The sequence below is a fragment of the Meles meles genome, chromosome 17, assembly GCF_922984935.1.
Source record: "Meles meles chromosome 17, mMelMel3.1 paternal haplotype, whole genome shotgun sequence".
Lineage (NCBI taxonomy): Eukaryota > Metazoa > Chordata > Mammalia > Carnivora > Mustelidae > Meles > Meles meles.
Window position 1 is genome coordinate 63675358 of NC_060082.1, and position 27495 is coordinate 63702852.

The 27495-nt window shown below is 46.1% G+C and overlaps 1 protein-coding gene across 1 annotated transcript in view; it reads right to left on the reverse strand.

The window, feature by feature from the left end:
* Nucleotides 1–27495, reverse strand: part of ILDR2 (immunoglobulin like domain containing receptor 2) — a 54740-nt gene that overhangs the window by 18098 nt on the left and 9147 nt on the right. Inside the window, exons 2-4 of the mRNA XM_045982490.1 lie at nucleotides 20485–20817; nucleotides 19445–19564; nucleotides 1391–1447 (exon numbers count right to left, since the gene is read on the reverse strand). Of these exons, the coding sequence (XP_045838446.1) occupies nucleotides 1391–1447; nucleotides 19445–19564; nucleotides 20485–20817 (510 nt within the window). The remainder of the gene's footprint in view (nucleotides 1–1390; nucleotides 1448–19444; nucleotides 19565–20484; nucleotides 20818–27495) is intronic.

A 27495-nucleotide genomic window follows, 5' to 3' on the forward strand; every position in this document is an offset into this window, starting at 1 on the left:
GAGCATTGCTGCTGAGGACAATAGGTTGCTGAGGGCTTTGTCCCAGTCCTCAGCTACAACACAATAACATTATGTAGCCTGAGACAGATACGAGCCCTGAGGAACAGAGCGGTGGTGTGGATCGGCGGCTACAATGAGGCTCAGGCAGTCAAGGATAAAGACTGGCAGTTTTATCTCAGAGAAACAAAAGAATGCTCTCCACGAAAGGATTCTTGGGAGCCAAAAGGGAGGGATATTCAACGGACAAGGACCAGATATGAAAAATACAGTAACTCTTTCTTGGGACTGGGAGATATAACATCTAGTTTGAAGTAGTGATTTGTAACATTGTTTGTGGGTGTGATGAACAAACGGGTACAAACTCACACAACTCTGGATAAGGGGGAGTCACAAAGAGGTGTCTACGTGCGTCCCTGGGATCAACATTTATATGAAGAACGTCCACATTTGGGATGGCCAGCTAATGGCAAAACAGGAGAATTCATGGAAGAATAATTAGTGAAACTCAACTGTAAAGACTTCAGATGTTTTAAAACCTGAACAAAGTCAAAACCAATGGCCAGGAATATTTCGTATCTCTCTGTTGCTCCCAACACTTAGGCAGCTCTTAACCCTTCGCCAGAAGCCGTCTAAAGCAAGTCTGAATCATGGTCTTTCCCATTCCCTGAGTTTGCATATGTCCCTTCCCATAGCTTATTCTTATTTCTCTCCGAACCTGCTTCCATTACAGACTCTGGGGGTGCAGCGAGCTGAGGCTGGCTGGTCTAGGCTGGTGCATTTAACTGAAGCTACAGAAAACGACAGCGGTGTGCATTTGGGTGTTTCCTTGACACATGGTCTTTGGATCCCAGGGACTTAGGGGGCCCAAGAAGCTCCTGAAATTGCATACAAAGCCATGTAGGTGTTTACATGTGTACTTCTCAAGGGAGGTGGGGTGTGTTATTTTCATAAGGCTTGGAAATGTGTTTTGATCAAGTTATGAAAGGTAATTCGGAGCAACACGATTGTACCCTAATGAACGGATTAACATAAATTAGGGAATAAGGAAATGCGATAAATAGTAACTCCGCTAGGGATACTTAGAGCTGTCTAGGCACAGCGGAGGTACTGGATGGTTCCAGAGATTGCCAAAGAGCCTTCAAGGCCCGACATTGAAGGGGCGGGTCCCCGCTGCAGCCCCTTTTAATTATCATGATTCTTTTAGGGCCTGGTGACAGAAGAAACACAATCTAAAGTCTTTTCCACTGGGCTTAGTTCATCCTGGAAAAGACCACATAAACGTACAGACAAATGTGCAAATAAGTTAAAGGAGCGATTAGCGACTAATGCAGAAGCAAGACAGACGGAGTGACAGCACGTTAAGCAAACAAAGAGTGAAATGACCGAGTACCTGGCATAACTTCCACAGCAAAACTGGGCAAGAGGTCAGCAAGCAGCCCTGTCCTGCCTGGAGGAGGTGGAAGGAAAAGAAGAAGGGAAGAGGTTACTCCAAGGGCAAACACAGCCTGAAGCCTGGCACCGTTGGCCCCGTCCCTCCACAGGGCTGGGGACCCAGGCTCTCTGCGGAAGGGGGGGCAAGTCCCAGAGGCTGAGCTCAGTCAGAGAAAAGCTTTCTCCATCCCTCTTCGGCAGCCATCTAAGTGAACTTTGCACCAAAACCAGATGGAAGCAGAAACGGAACTTTCTCTCCAACTATTTATAGAAGGAGGAAATCTCTGCTTCCCATATGAAAAGCCCTGCTTGAGCAGACTGACATACGCCGTCTCCATTCATGTACACAGTCTTCTCCACACATGGGATCGGAGAGTCAAACCCATCTGTACCCAAACGTGCAACCCACATTTTCATACATCCATACACAGTCCTGTGTCCATATCAAAGCACAAATCCGTATCTGGTTTTAACCTGGAACGGTCTCACTACGTGACTCTATTTATAGCCTGAAGATGCTTCAGTGATTAAAATTCTCAGAGGCAAGGGAAAGATAAAGCTAGATGACTTTCATGCTCTTCCACACCCTTTCTGGTTTCAGAAATACTCTATACATATGTATCTGGTGTGGCTTTTCCATATGGGACCCGAAGCTGGCCTTGTATGAACTCAAGTGCCTTCTGCATGGGACAGCAGGTGAGCTGACGGGCTGGTGTCAGAACAGGTGCCCGTCAGGGCTCTGGAAGGCAAAGAGCTGCACAGGAGCCAAGACTGTGGACGACGCGGGGGATCCGGAGGTTCGTCCTTTTAACCGCTAGCCTGATGGATACGAAGAAGCACCGAATGCTTTTGCCACGTTCTCCTATCACGCTAAACGTAAAGACCCTGATACGACTTTCACACTCGTCCCAGGTGTTTCTACCACACTGAAGCCTTGCTAACGAGCAAGCTGCCCTATGAAGCACCTCGCGGGTTGCCTCCTTTCAGACTCCTGAGGGCAAAAAGCCGCTGGCGTACCACTCAAGCATGAACCGAACCTTATGACTTCACTTATGTGCCTAACATACTCCCCCAGAATGGCTCTGTCCAATAGACATATAATGTGAGCGACACGTTAACTTTAGCTGTTTTCGTAATCCCATTAAAGAGTAAGAAAAAAAAAAGAAAGAAATTTAATACTATTTTTAAGATGGGTCATGATTGCTCACGGTCCCCTCCCCTCTCAAACCACTCCATGGAAAAGCAGCACTGATTAAAGTCAGAGGAAAAGCAGCTCTTCTGGGACACGTACTTTTTCTCGGCTCTCCCTAACTAGACAAGGCCGATGTGGTAAAATGTGTCCTGCTTGCATGTCCTGCGTGGGTAAGGGTCCCTCATTTGAAAAATTCACTGGGACCACAGTACATTCCAAGGGCAAAGAAGTATAGAACGAGTGACTTAGGCTCACTCTGTTCTAGGTTTTGGCAAGAAGGGCTTCTTTCTGTCTCTCTTTTATCTTGTGCAGCGAACGTGCCAAGGATAGCCTGCTGTTTGCAGGGTCTATTGGAAGAACATGCAGGAGCCAAGTGGAACACTGGAAAAAGGCATCCTGGAGGAGAATTCCCAGGCGAGCCTTCGGCCTAAGCCTTCCTGAAATGCTAAGAGGTGCCACTGAGACTCACAGGCAATCTCCTCCCGTTCCTGGATGGAATACCAGACAGGGATTTGGGACCAGAGTCTGAGCCAGTGATTAAGCGCAGGCACTGGTCTCATCTGGAGTGTTCTGTGTACAAATGCCTCTTGGAAACTCTGCAAGGAAGCAACTGGTCAAGGACTGGGGAGTTGGGGATGTTGGCCATCTCTTAAAGACATAATTCATATTAACTACCACCCAACGGTCATTGACCTCTCTTGTTCCAGCAAGCTAGTTGTCAGATAGTCACTTAATGGTGATTTTTTAAAAATCCTGATAATTAGCACTTCTGAACGCATCTCTTATTGCAGCTAGCGAAATGAAAAAGCTTTTCTTGCATCTACCCTTGAGCTCTCAAACCTACCAATGTTTTAAACATCTCTTGATATGTGGTAGCCCATAATTAACCACATTCATAACTGAAATATTACTGATGATATAAACTGCAGATCTGTATACCCTCACAGGGTATTAGCCATGTGATAATTACAAACTATAAAAAAATCCATATATTTGAGTGCCTGGGTAGTTCAGATGGTGAGCACCTGCCTTCGGCTCAGATCATGATCCCAGGGTCCCACATCAGGCTCCTTGCTCAGCAGGACGCTTGCTTCTCCCTCTCCCTCTTCTGCTCCCCTTGCTTGTGCTCTCTTGCTCTCTTTGTCAAATAAATAAATAAAATCTTTTAAAAAAAATCCATATATTCAAGGAAAATATGGAGCTCATACATATGATAGAGATGACATTATACTGAAGAAAGCAGTGGACTGAGAGGCAGGGTACTGGGAGTCAACTCTGTCCTTAGTTTGCTTGATGAGTGCCACAGGCAATCCTCTTTCTAGGTTTCCATTTTCTCCCTAGTCAAGTGAAGAGATTGAATAAAGTGATCTACAAAGAGGGAGACCATATGTCCGGGTGTGTGCCTGCTCTCCTGGTGTAAATATTAATAGCACTACTTTTAACTCTCAAGGTCTCCTATTTTGGACAATTAATTATATGGTCACCCTATCTATAATATTTTTGGCTCTCAAATCTGGTGCTTAATGGTTAGAGTTGCAAACTCAGCTGTTTACAGAGAGAGCAGCTAAGGCACGTAAATGCAGCTAGCCGAGGGCAACACATCACGGAGCATTTAGGGGCGAAGCGAATGGCCGATTACGTGTCTCTGGGGCTACTGCTGTTCACCTCTAGCCAACCGCTGCCTGACGGGAATGTGTCTCCGGAGTTGCAGGTCTTCCTGTTCCTCAAGATTAGCCAGACCACAGACTTTTTGTGCAAAATATCCTGATTTTCAAATGTTGGCAACTGATTCATAGATTTTTTTTTTAAACACTGGACAAGCCATACAAAGTATATTTGGGGGCTGTATAGGTCCCAGAGATCACATACTTGGAACCACTGACAGGTATAAACAGACCAAGATATTTATGAACACATAAAACACAAAAGCTGGCTTTCCCCACAGGCTGTTTTAGGTCACGTTGCTGGTCTTCTGACATTGTTCCTACACACAGCAGAACGTCAGTGAGAGTGAGCTCTAAGAACCTATGTTCAAATGAAAATCTGAAAGGAAAAGTGTTAACACACCAAATTGTCAGCTCCTACTTCTGGAGAGCTGGAATGGGCATCATGGAAGAACAATGAAGGGGTTTTCATTTCTAGATTATATGTTCGCATTTGTCATTTAAAAACTTAAGGATAGGGTGGTATCAAAAATAGGGACAGGAGATCCATCAAGCTTGTCACTCCGACAGAGAGACATACATCAATCTTCTCATTCTCCCTCAAGCAACAGCCAGTAGCTGATGCTTCAGGGAGACGAAGTTTTCCCATAAAGCACCTGTGTAGTGCTGGCCCCAGGATGGGTGACAGGATCTTGCCATACGGTGGGTGAAATGTAATGTCTTCAGACTTCAGGACCCTGACAGGGTTTGGGGACAGCAGACAATATGACTATATCATGTCAGCAGCAGAGAGAGTGCAAATCTCTACGGCTTTTCTACCACAATTTATGTTTTCCTGGGGCTAAGGACATTTTTAAAAGTAGATTTATGCTGGAATCCTATATTTCTGAAAATAATTTTGCTTCCAGCTTCTTGAGAAACAGTTCCTAAGAAATGCTGTTGCCAGCTGGAAAGACTCTATCTTTTCTTCCTATTCTATCACATCCAATGAAGGTCTGATCTTAGAAAGTCCAAACAATTCCAGTAAATCCTTTCCAGATTTCAGTAGCACTTTACCAACAAGTGTTGGATTCAGTTTAAGAGGGGCAATTACAAGTCACTTTCATGTCTGAGAAAAGAGTAGAGAACAGACCCTGCGAACAGAAGGCCACATCTATGCTTTTCAAACCACAGCTCAAACTATCAGTAGAAAATACCGGTCTTATGTAAGCACTCAAAACAGTTTTCCCCAAACCTTGCAGAATCCATTACTTTTAAGACATTTCCACATGAATAGACCAAACAAATTAGGCATACTAATAGTTTGCGCATGCACACACAAACACAAGTGCCTGCTTCCACAAACTCTGCAGCCAAAAACATTCTCATACCTGGGGTTGAACGATCAGGGCAGAAACATGCATTGTGACTCAAACAACCTGTATCTTAGCTATGCAAGTCCCTATGTCAGCTGTTTCCTGCCACTGACACACTGAAGTGACCCCCCACCTGGACTCTTTGGACATATTCCTGAAAACCACTTCTGGAAAACTCACTTCTGGAATGTCTCCAACCAACTCGTTCATCATTCGGTCAACAAAGAAAGGTGGGCTGTGCCGGTGGACACAAACAGGAGAAAGGCGCAAAGCCCATGCTTGAGAGGCTCGCTGTCCAGCCTCGGCAGCCTGCCCAGCAATGTCGGTCTAAGAGTTGTAGTTACCGGCTGCTCTTCCGCAAGCCTACTAAGGTGAAAGGCCTTTCCTCCTGCCAAATCCAATTTCATCAGCTTTTTTTTCCCCCCATTTCTTTTCTTTTTCTTGACATCCCATTCCACCTGGTCAAGAGGCCTTTCCCCAAAGACATAGTCCTTGCCTGGTTTCTCACTTCTCTTCTCCTCGGGGCCTTATCTTCGCACATTTCACAACAAGTCACGTCCTGGTGGGACTTCCCCAAGGTTCTGATGCTCTTTTCTTGGTAGGCCAGGCTCCTCAAGGCAGGAATTACTTACCTTCTTTACTAAAAACACCAGCTAATACACTTCTCAATCTCCTGCTTTGCTCAAATCCTTACCACGTGCACTCTCAAGTCCATTCTGGTAGAGCCCTGGAAGGAGGTTGCCCTGAGAGGGTGCTCCCTCCTCCGTGCTCCTGAGGACCCCGTACACAGCTTCACGAGGGTGCTTATCTCTCCGCTGCCATGGCCATTTTACGTGGACCTCCACTAGCAGGACGGAAATCCCTTGAAGGGTTTCCAGTAGCAAATTCCCACTGTCCGGTGTGCTGAACTTCTGGCTGGACTTCTGGTTCATTGTTCACTTTTTATCCCAGACAGAAATAAGCTTTTATTAAGAACATGAAGGAGACATTCATTCATTCATTAAATGCTGTTCTAGGTACTGGACTCAGGGCTCACTGCCAGGAGCATCCTCTCTAGTCCTTACAACATCTTGCTATCTAGGGGGAGGGAAACACCACTCCACCCCACTCCCCACAAGTTACAAACTACCAGGCTATGGTGTTATTAAGGCAGACCTTATGGAGAGATACAAGAAGCCTACAACATTCAGCCAAAAAAGCTGTTTTTGTCTCTACTCTTAAAACTTAAGTCTGAGCTCTGATTACTAGTCCAAATCTTCGAAGAGCAATGGAAACTACAGGAATCCTACTTGAGGACAAACTTGTTCTCAGATCCCAGATCTGTTAGTCACTTACTTGCTGACAACAGACACTAAATTATTTAAGGCACTGGAACTCACAAAAAGAAAAAACAATACTTCCTTCATACGTATGACATCACCACCACTGATAGCATTGTTATCTCCATTCATCTCTTTGGGTGACCTTGAAGTCCTCAGGTTTGCCAATATTCATACTAGTGACCTTTCTGTTCAGGATGATCAGATGTTCAGAATGGTTTTCTCCCCCAGTTCCTTGCAATTCCCTTCTTCTCCCTTCTGTTTAATGCACATCTGGGCTTCGTCCCACTTCTAAGCTTTCCTAACATGTCCTAGATCCATTTTCCGGGATGTACTGTACCCACCCCCTGGTCTCTCAGCTCCTAACCGCCCAAAATGTTTCTCTCCTAAGTCTTATAGGAGAGCAGATGGTTTTCTCTGGCCCCCTTGAGTATAAAGTTGTTTCTATGGCTATTTGGAATCCCAAATAGACTGGAAATTTCCCAAGTACACACACATCCCTGTTTTTATTCTATATTCCCATAGCAACCATGCATTCAATAAATATAATTTATGATTATCCATCACAAGTGTGGATATAGCTTCCCTTTCTTTTACATATATTTATAAAGTGTATTTAAGCATTTCATGTGTGTACTTTTTTCTTTTTATATCTTTTACATTTTAGGTCACTTTAAATTATAGTGAATAATTCTGACAGTGAATTCTCTCCACAAAATGACTAGTATTGTACCATCTGCAATTAACTATTAATAAATGCTTTAGGCTTTTTGGCAGTGATTATATGCTTGGCCTAAGGCACAGACTTCTTCTTCTTCTTTTTTTTTTTTTTAAAGTAGGCTCCACACCCAGTATGGAGCCCAGCACAGGGCTTGAACTCATGATCCTGCGAGATCAAGAGTTGGACACTTAAGCAACTGAGCCCCCCAGACACCCCAGCGCTGACTTCTTTTATTCACATAGAATTTCGGGATTCGATTTTATAGCTAGAAAGAATCTCGGAGGTCATCTAATCCATAACCCACTCCATATTTTCCAGAAATCTGAGGCTCAGAGAGGTTAAGGATCTTACTCAGTCACACAGTGAATAATCAAACCAGGAGTAAAACATGGGTCTACTCACCCCCATTCCAGTATTTTTCCCCCCAACATCTTAATCCCCCTCAAGCTTTGCTTATCCTTAATTTAGAAATGTGCAGCAACAGCTTTCTAGTTTCCTAATATTTGCAGAGAGCAACTCTGAAATTTATGTTTGTGGCATTATTGCTCTACTTATATAATTAAAGTATAATTTTGGGATGTATGAAATGTTAGAGATGGTTGAAATTTTCAGCAGCTTTTGAAGTTGTGACCAGAAAATGATTACTGAATCCATCACAACACAGTATGAGCTAATTAAAAGACATTCACCATGCTGCTACAAACTAATAAACAATAATGGAAATGATTGCTAAGTACTCTGCAAAGTGCTATATGAACCAACTCCCTGCCCCCAGAGAGAGAAGAGATGCCAAGTCTTAGTAGTCATCGAACATGTAAAACTTGGCCTGCGAGGAAACGCTGAAGACAGCTAGATTTGACTCCAAAATGACACGGAGGAAGGCGGGATTTAATGGAAGGAGGAAATGGACTTTCTGGGGACCCAGTGTGATTTCCTGAGCTCACTGTGCTCCGTTCCACAGATTGGCACCTGCGACTGGCAACTTAAACACAAAGATACCAAGAATGGCTACTTAACCCCCAAATGCCTGGTGGCTGGAGGCACACACGGAGGGGGACACTGCTTGTAGGTCTTGGATTGTCAAGCGTCCCTGCCCTTTCCTCCCTCCAGGACCGCAGTCGGGGGGCACCGCCCCCATGTGAATGCGACCGTGCACCCTTGGAGGGCGGCAGCTGGCTTTGGAGGAAAAGGGATTGACTGTTTCCTGCCCGGCTTTCAAGGGCCGCAGTTCTTTCTTCCCAGGGCTGAGCCGATTTCTCGGTGACACCCACTCTCCCGGGGCCCCCGGGGCCTCCCCCTGTGCGGGCGCGTCCCCCAACCGCCTAACCGCGCCCGGGGCCCCGGGACCACAATGGAGCTGGCGGGCTGACCCAGATGCTCCGGCTCGCGCCCGCGTAACCACGGCAACCGGGGGCTGCAGGAATGCTCGCTAATTGAAGGCCGAGCTTCCTCCCACGGCGATGAGCAACAAGTGAAGCAAAAATAGTGAGGCGGGATGAAGGCTGCGAGGGGGCAGGGGGGCGGAGGGGAGAGCGGGCGGGGGGGACTGGCTGGCTGGGGATCAGGAAGGCAAAGAACGCCTTCAAGACCTCGTCTGTTCTGTCAACGACCCAGGGTCGTTAAGAGCTCAATGGACATCCTTTGCCCTCCAGACAGCTTGGTGCGAAATCTCCCAGGGGACAACGAAGGCAAACCACGTCTCTCTGCTGGGCCTCTGCGCGTTTCTAGTAAATGAATGGAGACGTGCCCATCCCTAGGTCCCTAGGTCTCCAGGACTTCAACAGCTGCTGGCCGCAGGAGTCAGACACGAATTTGCCCCCAGCTTCTCCGGATGCTCTGCTCTCTTCAGACCAAGGAGAACCTCCAAGGTGGTCACGTCTATGGGCTGACCGTCACACCAGTTTGACTGGACAGTACAAGTGTATGCCTGTTGTCTTGACATAAATTATTAAAAGTTTTCCCTTTTCACCCTGAGGTATCCTGGTTTGGACGGTAAACCAGAAAGTCACCTTAGCTAAAGTCTTTCCGGGGCCATCCAGATCCTAATCCAAGTCAGGGGTTCCCCAAGCCCCTCCAGACTTCGTCAAATGGCCTGGGTGATGGAATGCTTGTATTTAGGCACTGACCACTCTGTAATTAACCAAGGGCCATCCACTGAGAAATGGGGACTTCCAACAGCAACCAAAACATAGTAACCAACACACAGCATGCTGGGACAGAATGTCCTGAAATCCACCAGCAGGAAGAGTCCCACAGAGCTGATTAGGGTCACCACTGGCAAGGCCCCGCACAGATGTCTCTGAGAAAACGTGCATCTATTAGTAATAGGATTGCCAATTCGCAGATGGCTCGTTACAGCCTCTGCCTGTGGAACAGGCTGAAGGGAAATCTGCTTGCTAGCAGGATTCCCAGAACCCAGGATTCTCTAAAGAGGGTTCCCTCGGATCAAGGATGTCACACTAGCAATGAAGTGTGGGGGATGGGAACCAGTGGGAGTTCTCATGACGGGCCGTTTCATCCTCGCAATCGGTCTTCCGCGTAACCTGTGTGACCCCTTGCCCACTTTTACAGATAATGACCCTGAGGCTCATCAACATCGACTCACGCTAGGCCATGTACTGCCCTGAGCCCAGCGACGTCTTACCCCAGAGCGCACGCACTTCACAGAAGACTCTGTCCAGTATCGAGATGGACCTTTGGTCAGGATCAGAGTTTTGCAACACCGGCACTATTGACATTGGGGCCAGAAAAGTCTTTGCTGGGCATAAAAGTGCTGTCCTGTGCACTGTAGAAAGCCTACCACTTGCCTCGGCCCCTTTGGCACCCCACAAGTTGTGATGACCAAAAATATTTCCAGACATTGCCAAATGTCTTCTGGGGGGGAGAGGGAGGGCAAAATAGCCCCCTCTTGAGAACCAATAGCCTCGATACTTAATATCAAACACAGTCTTAATCTTTTCTGTACTCTCTCATTGCTTCAGAAACACAGTATTTATCTTTACCGAAACACGGTAATCGGTACAGGACAAGACAGTGTCACTTATTTTGTATCTTCACTGTGCTGGGGACATAGTATGCAAAAAAGACGAGTTAAATGTAAATCATAATTTAAATGTAAGTCACACTTGAAGCAGAACTGACCGTCACGGTGCCCATCAAAGAGCAAGGTTGCAATTAAGCAGTAGAGGCCTGAAGGCCACAGGAGACTTCCTGTGAAGACTAAAAGGCCTGATCCCGAGTCTCTGGAGCAGTCACACGCCCCACCCCACGGCTCACACCGTAGAATGGTTGTCACTGACAGTCACTAACCAGAATCACGTTCCAGTGGATGGCTGGCTGGCTTTCTGGTTCCTCCACAAGAGGAATCTACGTAAGCAGAGCAGGCCAGGTGCGGGAGAGAGGCCGGGGAGGACAGGTGACGGTGCTGAAGCCCAAAGAGCTCACGCCTCATTAGCCCTCTCTCTCCTGGCACGGAGTCAGCATGCTTGTCTTGGCTTCTCCGGAAATCCGAAGGCCCAGGTGTCTACTGAAGGCAGAAAGGATGGTTCCGCCCTCTTAGTGGAATCAGACCTAGTTAAGGTCTTTCACGTGGGGCCCAGATCTCTGAGGTATAATTGAGTCTACAAATAAAAATCCAAAGATGGTCCAAAGGTGTAAAGCTTTGGCTTTTTATGGCTAGAGTGTGGCTCTGTAATTAATTCCTTCTCTCCTTTTTGCCAGGAGTAAATTTCTTCTTTCTCCTCAACCAATTCTTTCTCCCTCTTCTTCTGTTTGTAAATCTTGGAGAGAAACAGCAGCAGCCACTCTGAGAGATCAAAGTTTTAGCAAGCAACAAAGACCTCCAAGGAGGCTGTTGCCATGGGAACTCTAGGAGCTGAAGCCCTTTTAATCGGCAAATCTCCTTGGTTAGCAGCACCGGACTGGGGCTGGCAAAGATGGAGAGAAGGAGGAGGAGGAGCCTGGGTGACAAGTAGCCTTCCTGAACAGCCAGAACTAATGTTGGGGCGGGGGGCGTGCAGCCCTGACAAGGGGTGAATGCCAGAGCATTCCTGCTCAGCCTCCGAAACACGCACCTGTCAAAAATCCCCAAAGTTCTGAGACGTCCCCTCCCAAGAGTTCCCTGATTTCTGACTGTTCTTAATGGCCTCTTAATACTAATGGGCTGAACGATGTATTTTCGACCACAATAGCAATTTCGGGCCCAGTGTTGTGAACGACGTGATTTAATGAAAATCCACCTATGTCTGTGCCTCCATCCCGTGCCCAGGTGCTTCTGGGTACACCACAGGAAGAGACTGAAGGGAAAACTAGCAGCACGGCAGGAAAACAAAGGTGTCTCTGCGGCATCACTGTCACAGGAAGAACCAATCCCGACTTAGCGCCTCCTCACAAGGACCTGCAGGGAGCAAACCTATTTCTGGCTTCCTGGAATAGCATTGCATTTGGCCTATAAAGAAACACAAATGGATGAGTTCCACAAAATATTCAGTGTTTGTTTTTGCCTGCCTTCTTCATTTGGAAACAACGGCCCCACTTCCCTTTAGGAAGCTACTCCTTTTCCTTTTTCCCTTCAGTTCGTGCGGTTCAACGGGGGCTGTTGGCGTACTTGCCCTCCTGTCCGAAGCACGGCCTACCCCCAACACTGGACTTCTGCCGACACCATGGAGAAAGGCATTTATCCTCCTGAGAGGGAAGGCACCAAAGACCATGGAAGTCTAGAATTGCTGGGGGCTACCTTTGCACCTGACTGAGAATTAAGCTAACACAGAAGAAACAGATTCTTTAAAATAGAATCTGAATGCTGGGACTCAGACACGCTTGAACCTGGACTTACCAGTTCCCTAAGCCAAAAAATTTCCCTAAGCCAGGTTAAGCGTCTAGCCCTTGCAACTGGGAGAGTTCTGAAGAATACGGTCATTGGATCTGAATGGCGAGATTTTAGGAGATATTTTCTTCTTTTGTACATTTCTGTTCTGCTTGAAATGTTTACAATATGCATGCATCATTTTTTTCTAAAACAATATGAAAACAAAACAGCGGTATTTCAGGCATCACCCTATACAGAAAATTAATTCTGCAATCGGTGGGTCTTCTAAGTAAAGTCAGAATCTTAGAAAGGACTCTGAAAGTGATCTTGTTTATCCTAGTATCTTAGACAAGAGAACCTGTTCCATGTTGAAAGCTCATTAGAGAGGAAGTTTCTCTAATTTCCCCCACGAACCATAATTTCTAGAAAGTGTTACTTGCCATTAGGAAAGCCTTCCTTCGCTTTAATCTAAACACCCCTTGGGTCATGTTCTCTTACTCTGTTCTCAGTCCAGAATCAGGAGTGTTCACGCAGCCATGTTCCCACCTGGGCCCTTTCCCTCATTTTTCTACTTGAAGGCCCTTAAAAAACAAGCTACCGTATGGGACATCAGACAGAACAGGTCAGTCCTCATACTGCACATGGGAAGACGTAAGAACAAGGCAAGCTGCTTTTAGATTTTAAAATAATAACTTCTCTGCTGGAGCCTTCCTGAATGGTGAAGTCCTCTTCCTGCCAGCTGGAGCTGCCCAAGGGAACCTTTCTCCTATCCAAACAGTGGCATGTTTCCAGGTTATAAACATCCTGTCCTTGCCACAGATCTCAGACCAACATCTAATCTCAGGGTGGCAGATTTCTGGACACTCCTTTCTTCCGTTTAATGGTATGGCTCTATGATCCCAAACATCTAAATGTTTCTACGGTTCTTGTCACAGTCCTCTCAAAGTACCCAAAACACCAAGTGCATCTCTAACTTTGGCATGACTTTACCTTCTGAATCATCAAAAAGAGATTAAAGAATGCTCAGTGTACTTTTTGTGTTTAATGTTGAATCAGCAGTTGTCCTCCCATTTCTCTGAATCACTTGTCTTCAGATATTTCTGAAACCTCTGAAAGAAGCATCCATCGTGATTTGTAGATGGTTCAGATGTCTGGGGTCATGCTCAGTAGGGGAGGTATGCAATCTGGGCCAAAACAACTCTGCCTTTGAAGTAACGGCCTAGGTCAATGGTATAGGCAGTTTCCCTAAGAAATAAAGTGAAAATACTAAAGCAAATCTGGGACAAGTAAAATTATTACCCACGACCTCAAGCAGCAGCCACAATTTTTAAAACATGGCTTATAGGGCGCCTGGGTGGCTCCGTAGATTAAGCCCTGACTCTTGATTTCGACTCAGGTCATGATCTCAGGGTCATGAGATCAAGCCCCGCATCGGGTTCAGCGCTGAGCGAGGATCCTGCTCAAGATTCTCTCTCCCTTTCCCTCTGCCCCTCCTCTCCTTGTGCTCGCACTCTACATCAATAAATAAACAAATAAGGCTTCTGCAGAGGAGTATTCTGTAGCTTCGTAATGTAGACAGGGCCTGTGGTATCGTGGAAAGAGATGAGGCTAGGAACCAAGACATTTGGGTTTGGTCATTATCACTGCTTTTTTTTTTTTTTTTTTTCAGTGGTAACTATTATAAAACTTGAACATTCATTTCCTCATTTAGAACACAAGGAAAATAATGCCTCCTCTCCTACCTTACACGGTTCTTACAGAAAAAATAATTTATGAACTAAAACTTATTATCAGTGTACCTTATGAATAGCAGGCATAGTAATGGTATCCCTTTGGTGGAATTAATTGCTTTTTCTTTTCTTTTCTTTTTTTTTTTTTTTTTTTTTTGCCTCTCACATCCATTCTTCCTTTTTTTTTGGTAAGAGTGCCCCAGTTTACTCTGGGGAGATGATTTTCCTCCACATCTTGGACTAGCCACCAAGAGCCCTTGATCTCCCAAGGCTAAGCAGCGGACGCATGTCCAAACTGGGCCAAACTCGACTTGCTCACCTGAGACTGACTTGAGTGGAAAAATGAAGAAAAAAAACAAAACAGAACAAAGAACAGAAAAAAACAGTTAAATCGATTTTTTTCTGGCTATGGAGTCTAAAGGCATTGTCTACTAATTCTTGCTACACAGACCCCACAGCATCTCTGACGCATCAAGGACTGTGCTGTGTTCATCAAAACAGCCTTACTTTTTTCCCGGGGAAGTACAAAATAACAGCAGAAGTGACCCATGTCACTGCCAGACCTGGTCCCTTAAAAGTCCCACATGACGTTTCTCACTCTCTCTTTCTGAGCAGGGGGGAGCAAATGGCTCCGGTACAGCTGAGCCAAACAATGGAGAAGCTTAGACCCCTCCTCCACCACCTGGAAGGGAGCTACCCAGGTGAGCCTCCTAGCTCATACCTGACTGGGACAAGAGGAGGTTAGAGATTTCTACTACATGTAGTAAGTCACTGAGGCTTGGGGGGTGTTTTTACAGAAGCTAACAAGCGTTACCTTAGCATACTATCCTCTTCAGAGACTGATTGTCCAGCCTTCATTTCGATTATGACACCCTTCCAGCAACTGAGTTTCCTGCTGAAGTTAGCCAGAGTCCAACTCTGTTGCTTCCAACCACAGTCCTGGATGGACCTACCACCAGTAATAATTGAAAGAGCCAGATAAAGAATTATGGCCCAGTGAGATGAAACCACATTACCTTACTTGAGACTATAGACATCTATAATACTGACCTTTTGTAAGTCAACAAATATATACTTTGCACTTGCCAACATTTAAGGGGCATAAAATATTAGTTATAGATGCTATCTATTTATCATTTTTTTAAAAAACATTCACACCGGCCTCTTTATACTCAGCACTCTGCCAGGCATTACAGATGTAAAAACAAATGAGCATTAGTCCTTTACTCTGAAGAGCATGTGGTCCAGTGCTATGGAGAAGCCTCCAGTGTTGTGGGAGAAATCAAGACAAGTACCGATGCAGTACCACGGGGAACCACTCCACAAAGCAAGCCAGGATCTAAGACGGATAGGTTCTGCCCTTGGCCCTTTCCACTTTATATAATCTTCCTGGGTGACTCATCTATTCTTTCATGGCTGTACCACTAAGGATTCTCAAATCTATTATGTCTGATCCTTGCTTCTCCACGGGTTCCAGACTTCTCCACTGGGTTCCATTTCCAGTTTTCAGCAGGACATCCCTACCTTGGGTTCCCACAGGCCTCCTATATTCAACATGTCAAGAACCAAAGTCATTCTCCTGCCTCCCCAACCTGCTTTCCAACCTGTAACCTCTCTTAGTTGAGAGAACAGCTGGCTACCCAGCTGGCTAGAAATCATGGTGTCCTTTTGACTCATCCCTCTGTCTCATTTCTTTTTTTTTTACATTAGTCACCAAGATCCATCCCTTCCGTCTCTGAAATGTTTCCGTGTTGTCGCTTCTCAAGCCACTGGTCTGGTTCAGAATTTTTTCTGAAAATTTCAGGCTTTCACCCACGCTGCTGAAGCAGCCCCACAGCCCAGGCCTCTGCTCTCGCGCTCTTTTGCATGGTCTACCCTGCTGCTAAGTAGTGTTTTGACCCTGAGATCGCACTTCATTCCTCTGTTGGTATTTCTGTACTGGCTCCCCAAAGTCTTCAGGACAAAGTCCAAATTTCTTAATCTGACATATAAGATACTTCACCATCTTGTTCTGTCAACATTTCATCTTCCTTTGTATGATGGAAAAAAATAAATTCTTAACTTTTTCTCTAATTTATCCCTTTAACTCGCCTTTCCTTACTAATTGGCCAGCTGAAATTCCAACCAGTTTTCTGCTCCCCACTTTGTGGTCATCTTCAAGAAGAGCTACACTGGGCTCCTTCCAGCCACCATCAACAGTTTCTTTTCATTCATGCGGGATTATTCCTCTTAACTCTGACCTACAGCAAAAGGCCACAGTCTATTCTCTCTGGCTTCCTTGTGAATGAATGCCACCCTGTACATTCTTGTAACCTGTAACCCCTTCTACCTCTGTCACGAGGACTTAAGTCCTGGGAGGTCATTTTCTTGTTTGTCAAGGTAGTCACATCCCTCATGTTCCTCAACTTTTCAATCCCCAAATTCTGAAATTGAAATGAATCTCAGAAGTAACCTAAACACCTCTTCTTATATGTAAATGTCTTCTCATTTATAACAACTCCTAAGATTTTTTCCACCCTCCTGGGACAAAGAAGTCACTACTCCTGGGAAGGCTTACTCCATCTTTGATGGCTCCAATTGTTAAGTTATTTCTTCATATTGAGACGGACTCCTGCCCCTTGTAACCTCTACTCCTGGTTCTAGTTCTATGCAGCCACACAGGCAGAGTAAGTTTCTAGTCCCTCTTCTGTACAATTTCAACTGGAGATACTTCCCAAGTCCTCCTTCACTATTTCAAACCTTCCCAGCCCCTCTAACCATTCCTGATGTAATATTCAATGACTGAGGCAGTGGCTCATGGAGGTTGCCCTTAGACTGTTGACTCAGCTATATGCCCCCTGAGGTCTTCATCTCCTTGAGGCTGACCTCAGACATCAGGTTGCTCTCTTGGCCGCACATGAAAGGAATACCTAACCATTGGGCCTGTAGGATATAACAACCAAACAGTTAGAATTGTAAAAACTGTGACGATATTTTGAAACATTCTACGAAGGGTATAAAGACAAAGAAGACTCAGAAGTTTGCATCTGGGAAGTAAGTATGGTCCTTCCCATGTCCCGAAAGTTCTCGTAGATTTCAAACTCACTTCTTTAAATAAATAGCACAACTAGTGTTGCCCTAAAAAGTTCACATGGCAAATATATCATGCTCCGAACATTTCTAATTAATGTGGAACACAGCGGAGTGATGTGTTTCCCCTCCCCAAGAACGCTAGCGTGTACCTGTTCGTCTCACAGACAGGCCTCTTCTGTGATGAGTTGATTCGCAGCCTCCCCGTTTTCCTTTACCATTCTTTTTAGAGTGGCACTGGTTTCTGCTCTTCATCTCTTCTCCCATCATTGGTGACCATCTTCATCTGAGCCTTTCTTTCACCCACCTCTCTGCCCCAAGGACGGTGTCTTCCGCCCAATGACTACAGGTTTGGATCCAGGGGAATGCCTGTTCTGCATGTCAGCACATCCTCAGCGGACCAGGCTTTCCCTCTATTCATTTTCCCACATTTGCAGAATTGGGAACAAATTATTTAAAGTGGTTTTTACCTGGCAGCCTTTTCCCCCGCACAGGCAATTACTTCTCTGCAAATGTCTGCACTGGCCAGATAATTGTGTCCACAATTAGCTAATTGCAGGCTCAATGAGCCACTTGTTCCTTCAAACTTGGCCGCGAGAGTTGTGTGATTGGGCAGAAATTTATCTTTTTATTCCCTTCTGATTTACAGAGTCACTGCAGATCCCAAATCTGATTTCTCTGCATTCTTTCACAATGTCAGTATAAGCCTTTTTACTTTTTTACCTCCTTTTATATGTCTGTCCTACTTCCCAATTTTCACAAATCACGGCAGCTATGCTTTACATATTAGACCCAAGGAATATGTATTTGAATTAAGTCAGCCGTCTAATAAAGGTTAATTATTATTAATTAAAGGGTTAGTTATTAATAAATAATTACCTTAATGCATCTTATAAACCACAAAAGTAAGGTAGCAGAATACTTGATTTGCCAAAGGCACACAGTCATCATAGAGTAAAACTAAAAATCCTAAATAGCAAATTCCACTTTCTCCCTGGGCCCTGAGTTTCCCACATAGGGTAAAAGTAACCTTCAACCTCATTTGCCTTTAAAAGAAACATTCCTCCAAATTGTTATCACCTGGCTTCTTGGAAACTACAAAAAAAGTCATTTCATCTAAAAAATGGCCTCAAGCATTTACCTTTTCTCCTACAACTGATGCAGTTTCTTTTCTTAATTTCTGTATATTTTATTCTAATTTTGTTGTACAAGCAACATTTTATAGAACATGAAATATGTGCTCAATTTTCAGTTCCATACAAGGAAGTCATTTCCCACTGACATTCCCCCAATCTGCAAAAGAGGACATGTGGCCAAAAATAATGAATTTTCCTTTACAAAGAAATTAATATTAATAAAGATTAGATCTATTTGTTTGTTTTTTTTTTTTTTTTTTTAGATTTTATTTATTTGACAGAGAGAAACCACAGAGAGGCAAGCAGAGAGAGAGGAAGGGAAGCAGGCTCTCCACTGAGCAGAGAGCCCGATGTGGGACTCGATCCCAGGACCCTGAGATCATGACCTGAGCCGAAGGCAGCGGCTTAACCCACTGAGCCACCCAGGTGCCCCAGATCTATTTGTTTTGAGAATGACTCAGAAGCTTTTAGGTTTCAAGGCCTTTGCCTTCCAACTAAACCTAGCAGACTCTCCAATAGTTCTTTCCATCAGGCACGTTTGATGGCTAAACCCTCCAGCTGACAGACACCCTTCCTCGGGACTGTCTCACGTGTAGGTAACTGAATGGAAAAAGATTCCTGACATCTTGGGAGGTTCCTCACTCAGCCACGAATTCTTATCTCTCAGTCGTCTCTACTCTGCTTCAAAGGCGTCTGGCATTTTCTTCAACACTTAGCACACAGAAAGAGAAGTAAAGCCTAAGAGCAGAGAGAAATCAGGGTTAAGGGGACACAAGCGGAAAGGAGGGGGGAAAACAACCCTGAGAGAGCAGAAGAGACATCAGGACCGTGCCAAAAAGGGCCTCCAAGAAACAAGATGCAATAAATACGGTTATTGCTCATGAGGAGCTTCTAAAGCCCGTTTGTGCACAAGAAATAAAGCCCGGTGTATGCACGCCGCTGGGTCACGCGGGGAACAGTGAGCGGAGGGAGCAGCGCGAGCGGTCTCAGACGGCCGTGCTGCCGACGGCTTTCACTTACCCAACACCAGCAGCTCCGCCAAGTCCTCGTTTTTGCCCTCCAGGTCATCGGGGGTGGTGATGATACAGTAATAGAGTCCGCTGTCTCCCCACATGAGTTTTCCAATTTGAAGGTCTGCATCTGTTACCATAAAAAGAAGGGCCAATTCCTAAAACGTCTCCCTGAAAGGAAAGCCCTGGACAATGGAGGCTGAGAGGGGGCCGTTCCGGAAGGAATGTCTGCCGTGTTCTGCTTCGCCCGCTAAATGGTGGTTGACAAGATGTCTGCTTTACTTCCAATGAACAAATAAACAAACAGAAAAAAACCCAATAGCAAATTCTAGCATCCCTGAGGGTGAAAGACTTAGGGCGTTCCCAGAAGCTGGTCCAGTTCTAGTCCAGTTTTGGGAATAGAAGACTGCTTTCAACTAGCCAGGTCTGCAGAAGCCCTTGTAAGCCAGGTCATTCCAGAATTACTTTGGACCCCTGGAAATGAGCTGGCTTCATAGGAGTTCTTCGAAATTCACATGATCAAAGAGATCAGGTCAGCCTCGTAGGCCCTTTGCTTGTCCAATACTTTAGGGAGCAGAAGAAAGGGTAGAAGCGATACAGAACCACAGGGGGTTCGGGCCGAGGCATCTACCTGGCCCTGGACGGTGTACACGTACATCCCGTCCCCTGGCAGAGGAACTTCTTAGGGAAGTCTGCTCTCTGACTTTGGGAAAGGACCATAAAGGCTGATGTCAAGTTGTATTTGAGAACATTCTTTGACGAGAACCTCTTTCAATTCAGTTCTGATAGCAAGCTCCTCAGACTAGAGGTCAGGTTTGAGAAAGACCATTTCCAAAGCTCATCTCAGCGTCTGTTCTAGATATGACACCCTTCCCCCTTCCCCCCCTCGCTGTCGCATTAAGTCATTTGCTAGGCTTCTTGATGCTTCCACTTCCCATAAAATCAAAATCCCAAGGGGCTGCAAGGCAGAGAGGCTGACATCCCCCTGTGTTTGGGACAACAGAACTCATCTCCCTTCTATTCCTGGATTCAAAGCAGAGCTGTCATTACCATGCACAATCGTGATCTCTCTGCCCCTGTAGAAATCTCCCAGCGTGACGGTCGAGCCCTGTTTTGAAGCTACCACGCGAACAGTCCTCCTGCTGTCTAAGCAATCCAAGTAGGGGTCCCATTCCAGGTTTCTTTTGCTGAGAGACTGGGCCCGGGGAGAGGACATGCCCAAGGACTCCCCCATGCGGTCCTGGCAGTAGGATTTGAACTTCCACTGCACGACGGCAGGCCGTCGGGAGGACGTGGAGAAGCGGCAGCGGAGCACGGCGGGCTGGAAGAGCATGGCCACCTTCCTCTTGTCCAGCACCGTGACTTGAAGGCCGTCAGCCATGGCTGCAAGACAGAATGAATATACCCAAATGGTACCCACATCCTGGACCTCACCTCACGCCACACACACACACCTCTCCATCTCACCTCCCTAACCTGCCCCTTCCCGCCGTCTCCATCACAGTTAATGGCATCGATATCCATCGGGTCGCGTTGTCCGGACACCTGCCTTCACTCCCAATGTCCAGGCGATCACTAAGCCATATCTGCCTGATCTCTCTCTCTCTAAGTTTTTATTTATTTGAGAGAGAGAAAGAGACAGCATCAGCACAAGCAGGCGGAGGTGCAGAGGGAGAGGGAGAAGCCGACTCCTCGCTGAACAGGGAGCCTGACCTGGGGCTCAGTCCCTTGAGATCATGACCTGAGCCAAAGTCAGACGCCACCCAGGTGCCCCTCCACTTGATCTCTTAATATCTTTACTATCTTCCCTCCTCTTTGAGCTCACCACCATTGCTTCTGTTGGCGCCCTCTTCACTTCTTACTTGTATTACCATAATCTCTTGTCTGGTCTCCCCACCTACAGTTACCCATCCTTGCTATATAGTTCAGACGGTCTTTCTAAATCGGACTGCTATGGCTCACCTTCTTAAAACCCTTCCCTCAGCCTCCACAGCCTTCAGGATAGAACCCAAAGTTCCTGGGAAGGCACTGAAGGTGCCCCATCACCGAATCCCTCTTACCTCCTCAGCCTCATTTCTGGTGGCATCTCTATTTGAGCACCACGAATAACCAAACAAGGAACGGGTTCCCCAAGTGGGACTTGCTAGCTCACACCTCTAGGTCTTTAGCACATGATACTCTCAGTTTCTGGAATGCTTTTTTCGTCACTTCTTTCATTGGGAAACTCTTTTCCACCTTTCAAAACCCAGGTTAAAGGCTTTCTGTAGGCCTTCTCTGACCCTTAATTCATTACTCACTTCCTCCTTTGTGCCATCAGAACCTCCGCATCCTCTCTTATTTTTTTATTTTTTATTTTTTTTAAAGATTTTATTTATTTATTTGACAGAGAGAGATCACAAGTAGGCAGAGAGGCAGGCAGAGAGAGTGAGAGGGAAGCAGACTCCCTGCCGAGCAGAGAGCCCGATGCGGGACTTGATCCCAGGACCCTGAGATCATGACCTGAGCCGAAGGCAGCGGCTTAAACCACCGAGCCACCAGGCGCCCTCAGCATCCTCTTTCAGACATTTCTTGTAATTACTTTGCAAGTATTTATTTCCGTGCCTGTCACCCCTAACAGAGTTGTCAGGTCAGAAACATGTCGTATGTCTCGATCCCGGTTTGTGAAGCCTGTAAGTACACAACAAATATTTGATAAATAAAGACCATGAGGCTGGGAAGTATGACTTCAGGAGGAAGTGACTTCCCTTCCAGCTGATAACCAAGCAAAGGGGACAGAGATGAAGGGAAAACGAAAGCTTTAAGAGAAATGAAGATTTTTCCGATCAAAAGCAGTAGACTAAGTTCAAAAGCTTTGAAGGGTAATAAAAAAAAAAAAGTGAGAAAAAAAACGCTAGAAAGCAGATGAGAAGTTTAAGTTATGAAAAGATCCAACCTGAGGCCTGGTGTCCAAGAAAGACGGAAATTTCAGTGAGTGGCAGACCAGGGGAGTGTTTGAGAGGTAAAAGGTCTCTATTAACTCAATGGTGAGATCTAGAAATTCCAAGCAAAGAGAACTTAACTTTCTCAGTTGGATGGGAGAGTCAAGAGTTTCTAGCTTGATCTGACATTAGAAGCAGAAAGAGAATGATGATGAGAGGCAGAATAAAGGAATATGGATAGAAAGACACAGTAAAGAGGTAAATTCAGGAGGCTGCCAAGTCAGCTTCAGGAAGCTTGAAACCGAACATTTCACCCTAGAATTACAGTGGACTTGAGACACACAAGCAAGGACTAGTTTCCTTCGGGTGCCTTCCATCCTTTCTTACTGCCAGTGTTCAAAATGACCTCCTGCAAACACACTCACTCTCATGGTTCAAACATACATTTATTTATGAACATCTCCTATGTTCTAATTCTTCTGGGGAGAAAACAGTTTCTGCGTTCTGCGAAATGAGGAAGTGCGAGTATTTTGAGATTTACCAAATCTTAGTGTTTTGGACCTACCAAGTATCCTAAAATAAATGAAGGAATGCATGCACATGGTAATAGTCATTATATGGAAATGTCTAGAATTTTGTAGAGAAAACCGGTTAAATGTGTCAGAGGTAGCACAATATAGTAAAATAGCACTGGAATCACATAGATAGGGCTTTGATCCCATCTGGCCATCCAGTAGCCACGCGGCCTTAATGAGCCTCATAATCCTTACTCACAGGGTTGTAAACAAACAGCTTGCAGAGAGAAGACTCTGGAGCAGCCCTGTGACCATGCCCAGTACTCACTAATCCTCCTTCCTGTTTCCTGCCTTTTCTCTCACCTCCCACACCAAGGCTCCCGATCTCCATGAACATTCACCACCAACAGGATTGATCACAGTCAGAATGCAGACCAGCCCCATCAAGGGGCAAATCATTCCTCTCTGGAAGTTCACTGAAGAACCCCCATTTGTAGGCTCCATCGTTTCCTTCCACCATCCCCCCAGTATTGATTTGGTTCATTCCACTGCTCCCTAACTCACAGAGCTGGATTGGGAAAATAAATTTCTTTACAGTTTCGCCTTAAATTCCATTGCATTCGTTCTTAACTTTGTCATTCTTCTCCAAATCCTTATTCGCACTCCAGTTTCCAGGTAACAGAAAAGGGACAGAGGTGAAGACACCAGCTAGGTTGAGGCTGGACAGCCAATCACGGACATCATTCCCAGTACAACGCTTTGTACTTGACCACACCACCTTTCTTCTCTGCTACCTGTTCAGGCCATACCTGGTAAATCCCATTTCCTAGTCTGTGTAGGATAAATAAAACCAGCAAAGGAGGCAGGTGCTAAATAAAAGTGTTGGGTTTTCTGTTTGTTTTGTTTCACCGGGGGACTTTTTCTGACAGGTAAGTGTGGGGTTTTGCTCATTAGGGGAGTACTAACAATAACCTCCTTCCCAGCTCTGTCCTCTGTTAATGAGATGACCTGCTTGACCAAGCCACTGGACTCCCTCAATTTAAGAAAGGGAGCGGGAAGGGGCAGAGGGAGAGAGGGAATCTCAAACAAGCTCCACACCCAGCACGGAACCCAACGTGGGGCTGGATCTCACAACCCGGAGATATGATCTCAGCTGACATCAAGAGCCAGACACTGAAGTGACCGAGCCACCAGGGCGCCCTTGGACTCTCCTAATTATTAGTGGACATTAGTTGGTTCTCAGCTTGTTCCATGACATACAATATAAAGTCATGCTCCAAAAAATAAGGAAAAGAGAGTCAGAAACATCTGCCTTTTTATAATGTGAGAGTTAAAGGCATGGAATTGGGAGTTAGCGCTAAGTAGATTCCAAGCTTTACCACTTCATAGCTGCATGACCGAAGGCCAATTTCTCAACTCACGAGTTTCACTTTCCTCACTGGTGAATATTTCCTCATCGGAACATAAAAATTGTAACTACCTTATGGAGCTCCCTAGGGTTACAGGAACATTTAACCCAAGCCCTCCGGATAATACGGTACACAGTGGGCACTCAGTAAATGTACCGTGGCTGCTCCCATCGAGAACAGTCAGCTGACCTCTGGTGAAGCTGTGGACCTAGGGCTTGGTGAGCACAGATCCCCGGTCGGGCGGTGCTGAATGCGTATAGTGCAGGACGGGCAAGACTGCGCGAGAATGCTAGAACGGGTAATTCAGAGCTGCACAGTGACGGTGCCCTGGGCGCGCCTCACGGCACGACCACGTGTGCACCTCCCGGAAGTCAGAAAATGGAGGGCAGCCGCGTGTGCCCACGTGCAGGTGGAGCGCGACCCTGGGGCCGTAGCTGCGGACGGAGCTGGACAACGGGAGAGGACAGGACTAGAAGCGTCAAGGAAATGCCAGTGTATTGGACCTTGGAGGAAAATAAAAGTGAAGAGTTAGAGAGAAAGCTGGAAACGCCTGTCTCTGCTTTAGCTTTGTGAACGTCCAACTCCAGGAGTACCAACCACCCAATTCCTGAGCCTCCCCTGGTCCTGCCTATCGGGAAGCCCATCCCCACTGGAGGGTGGGGTCTGGAGTTGCTCTTCTGGCCCAAGCCTTGAACGCCCGGTAAGGGCTTCGATTCCTTACACCCGCCAAGCAGCATCTCTTTCGCTTAACCTGTGTTTATCTTGGACTGTTTCCTTTTGGTTTGCAAACCATGTGCCCAGCTGGGACTGACGCTTACTCTGAGCTCCAGCCTGCTTGCCTGGGCCACGACACCAGCCCCTTCTCTAGAGGATTTGGTACTGTTTCCTATCCCTTACTCATGACTGACCCAATCCGAAACTGATGTGGCTAACCACCCAACTTCAAACAATACCTCTCATGGGACCTCCATTCCTACCTCCAGATCAGGCCCCTCAGAGACAGCACGTAATTTGCGGCAAACACTAAAATCCACAAGCCCACACGCACACTGAGACCAGGCCTGGGAACACCCTCCCCCTGCTTCGCATTTCCAAGAGTTCTTCCCTGGGGTGAGGTTCCTGTCCTGAGCTCTGGTCCCAACGCCTACAGAGTTTTTTTCTATTTCACCGCTTGTCAGACACCAAAACCTAGTACTTCTCATGCTGGAGTCTCTACAGGCTAATAAGAACGTTTTCGTATGCCAGGTAAACAAAATGTCAGCCTCTCCGTGGTGCTCATCTGCGCATTTGATCTAAGAAACCTTATTCCTTCCCACGGTTCCAACTATCCCGATGTCTCAGACCCTCACCTCTCTGAGGCCTCATCTGCACGTTTTAAGAGATGCTTCAAGTTCAACATGTCTAACTCCAGTCGTGTTCTCTTGTCCCACTCGTTTCTTATAAAGCAATCCCTCCCCCGCCTCCCTCCAGCTCCTGTGGCAGTTTACCTCCATCCCGTCGCCTCAGATAGAAATCACAGCTGTGGCGATCTCCCGTCTGCCCCCGAGAACATTTGGTTGGTCACTAAATTTCAGCATCTCTCAAATTTGACCCTTCTCGATCTCCGCGCCACCTCCTTAAATTAGGGTTCCGCTCCTCCTACTAGATACTAATCATGAGATGCTTACTACGTGTCGGAAATTGTGTTAAGCATTATTCATGCAGTATCTTCATGATTTTTTCCCAGAAATTCTATAAAGCACTGTATAGAATTTTATAAAGTATAAAATGAGTATTATCACCATACTCATTTTATAGATAAAGACCCTGAACCTCAGAGAATGCGTGTTTCTTCCCTACCATCTCAGGGTTAGTAAGTGACGGTCAGGTATGAACCCAGGCTGCAAAGCCCTTGACCATCCCTCTACACAGATCTTCGTTACCTCCTAAGTGGCCTCCGTATTTCCAGCCCCAAATCTAGAGTTGCAGGTTTAAAGAAGAAAAAAAAAAAACCACATATCTAGTCATGTCCATCCATGCTTTAAGGCCTCCATTGATTCCCCTTGGCTTCCAGGGTAAGACCTGAATGCCTAGAGAGGGCATGTAAGGTCTTCCCTGCGATTTGGCCCCAAGCACACTCCAGACGCACGGAAACAGTTTCCATTCTTCACCTGTCAGTCTGTCACTCCTTTTCCCTGGGGAGACCGAGAGCATGTAACTGAAGGAGGCCCAGCAGCCCAGAGAGAAAGCAGCACTGAGTGTGGGTCCTGCAAGGCTGGGACTGAGTCCAGGCCCTGGGGACGCTGTAAGGGACGTCTGTGTTGGTGCCCTTAGAAAGAGACTTACGGAGGTGCGGAGAGAATCTGTGTTTCATCCTACAAACGCAAGCAAGTATTTGCAGAACACTGGAGAGAAACGGTGAGAGAAGACAGCGGAAAGACAGAAAAGGAAGTGAAGCAAGGTAAGGGATCATGCCGTATAAGAGGCACCTGTAAAAATTAGCATTCCTGACTGAAAGCTGTCCAGACAGCATAGGGAAGGTCCTAAGTGAAGACCGGAGATTCCGTGCTCTTGGGCATTTGCAGGGGAGGGTATCCTCTTTCTCAGACCCCCCAGACCATTCCTGTAGTTTTCACTGTGCCCTTGATGCACAGAGAAACTGCCCTTGACTATTAAATTCAAATTCAATCAAAATCATATTTCAAAACATTATGTTAAGTTCTGGGAAAATCAGTTTAAGAGACCCGTCCCAGATCTTGAGAAATTCAATATAAACTTAATTTCTGACTCTAAGGTTCCCTGAGGGCAGGGACCAGGATCCAGTTGACTCTGATGCCCAGTACAGAGCAAAGCCACAGAATACGGGTGAAGCTCACACAATCTGGAAGGAATCAAAGAATGGGAGAATAAATGAAGGATTGAGTCTGAATGACCTTTCTTAGCAGGTTACCCGGCAGAGAATGGATTCTGACAAATTACTAGAAAAGCCGTCTGAAAGGAGAGTGGTGACTGACAGCTCAGACAGCGGCCCCCAGCTCAGCGGGTCACTAGGCCAAGGAAGCTCAGTTCCACGTGCAGACACGGCTTCCCCTCATGCAGCAAGATAATTCTCCTGTGAGGAAGAGGATCCCACACTCAAGGAGCTGTGTTCCCGCAAGAACAACAAAAGCGGCATCTAAAGCAAAGCTGTTCTTATTTTAGCAATTTCGTTTTTTCCCAAAGCAAGTTCCTTTTCCCCAC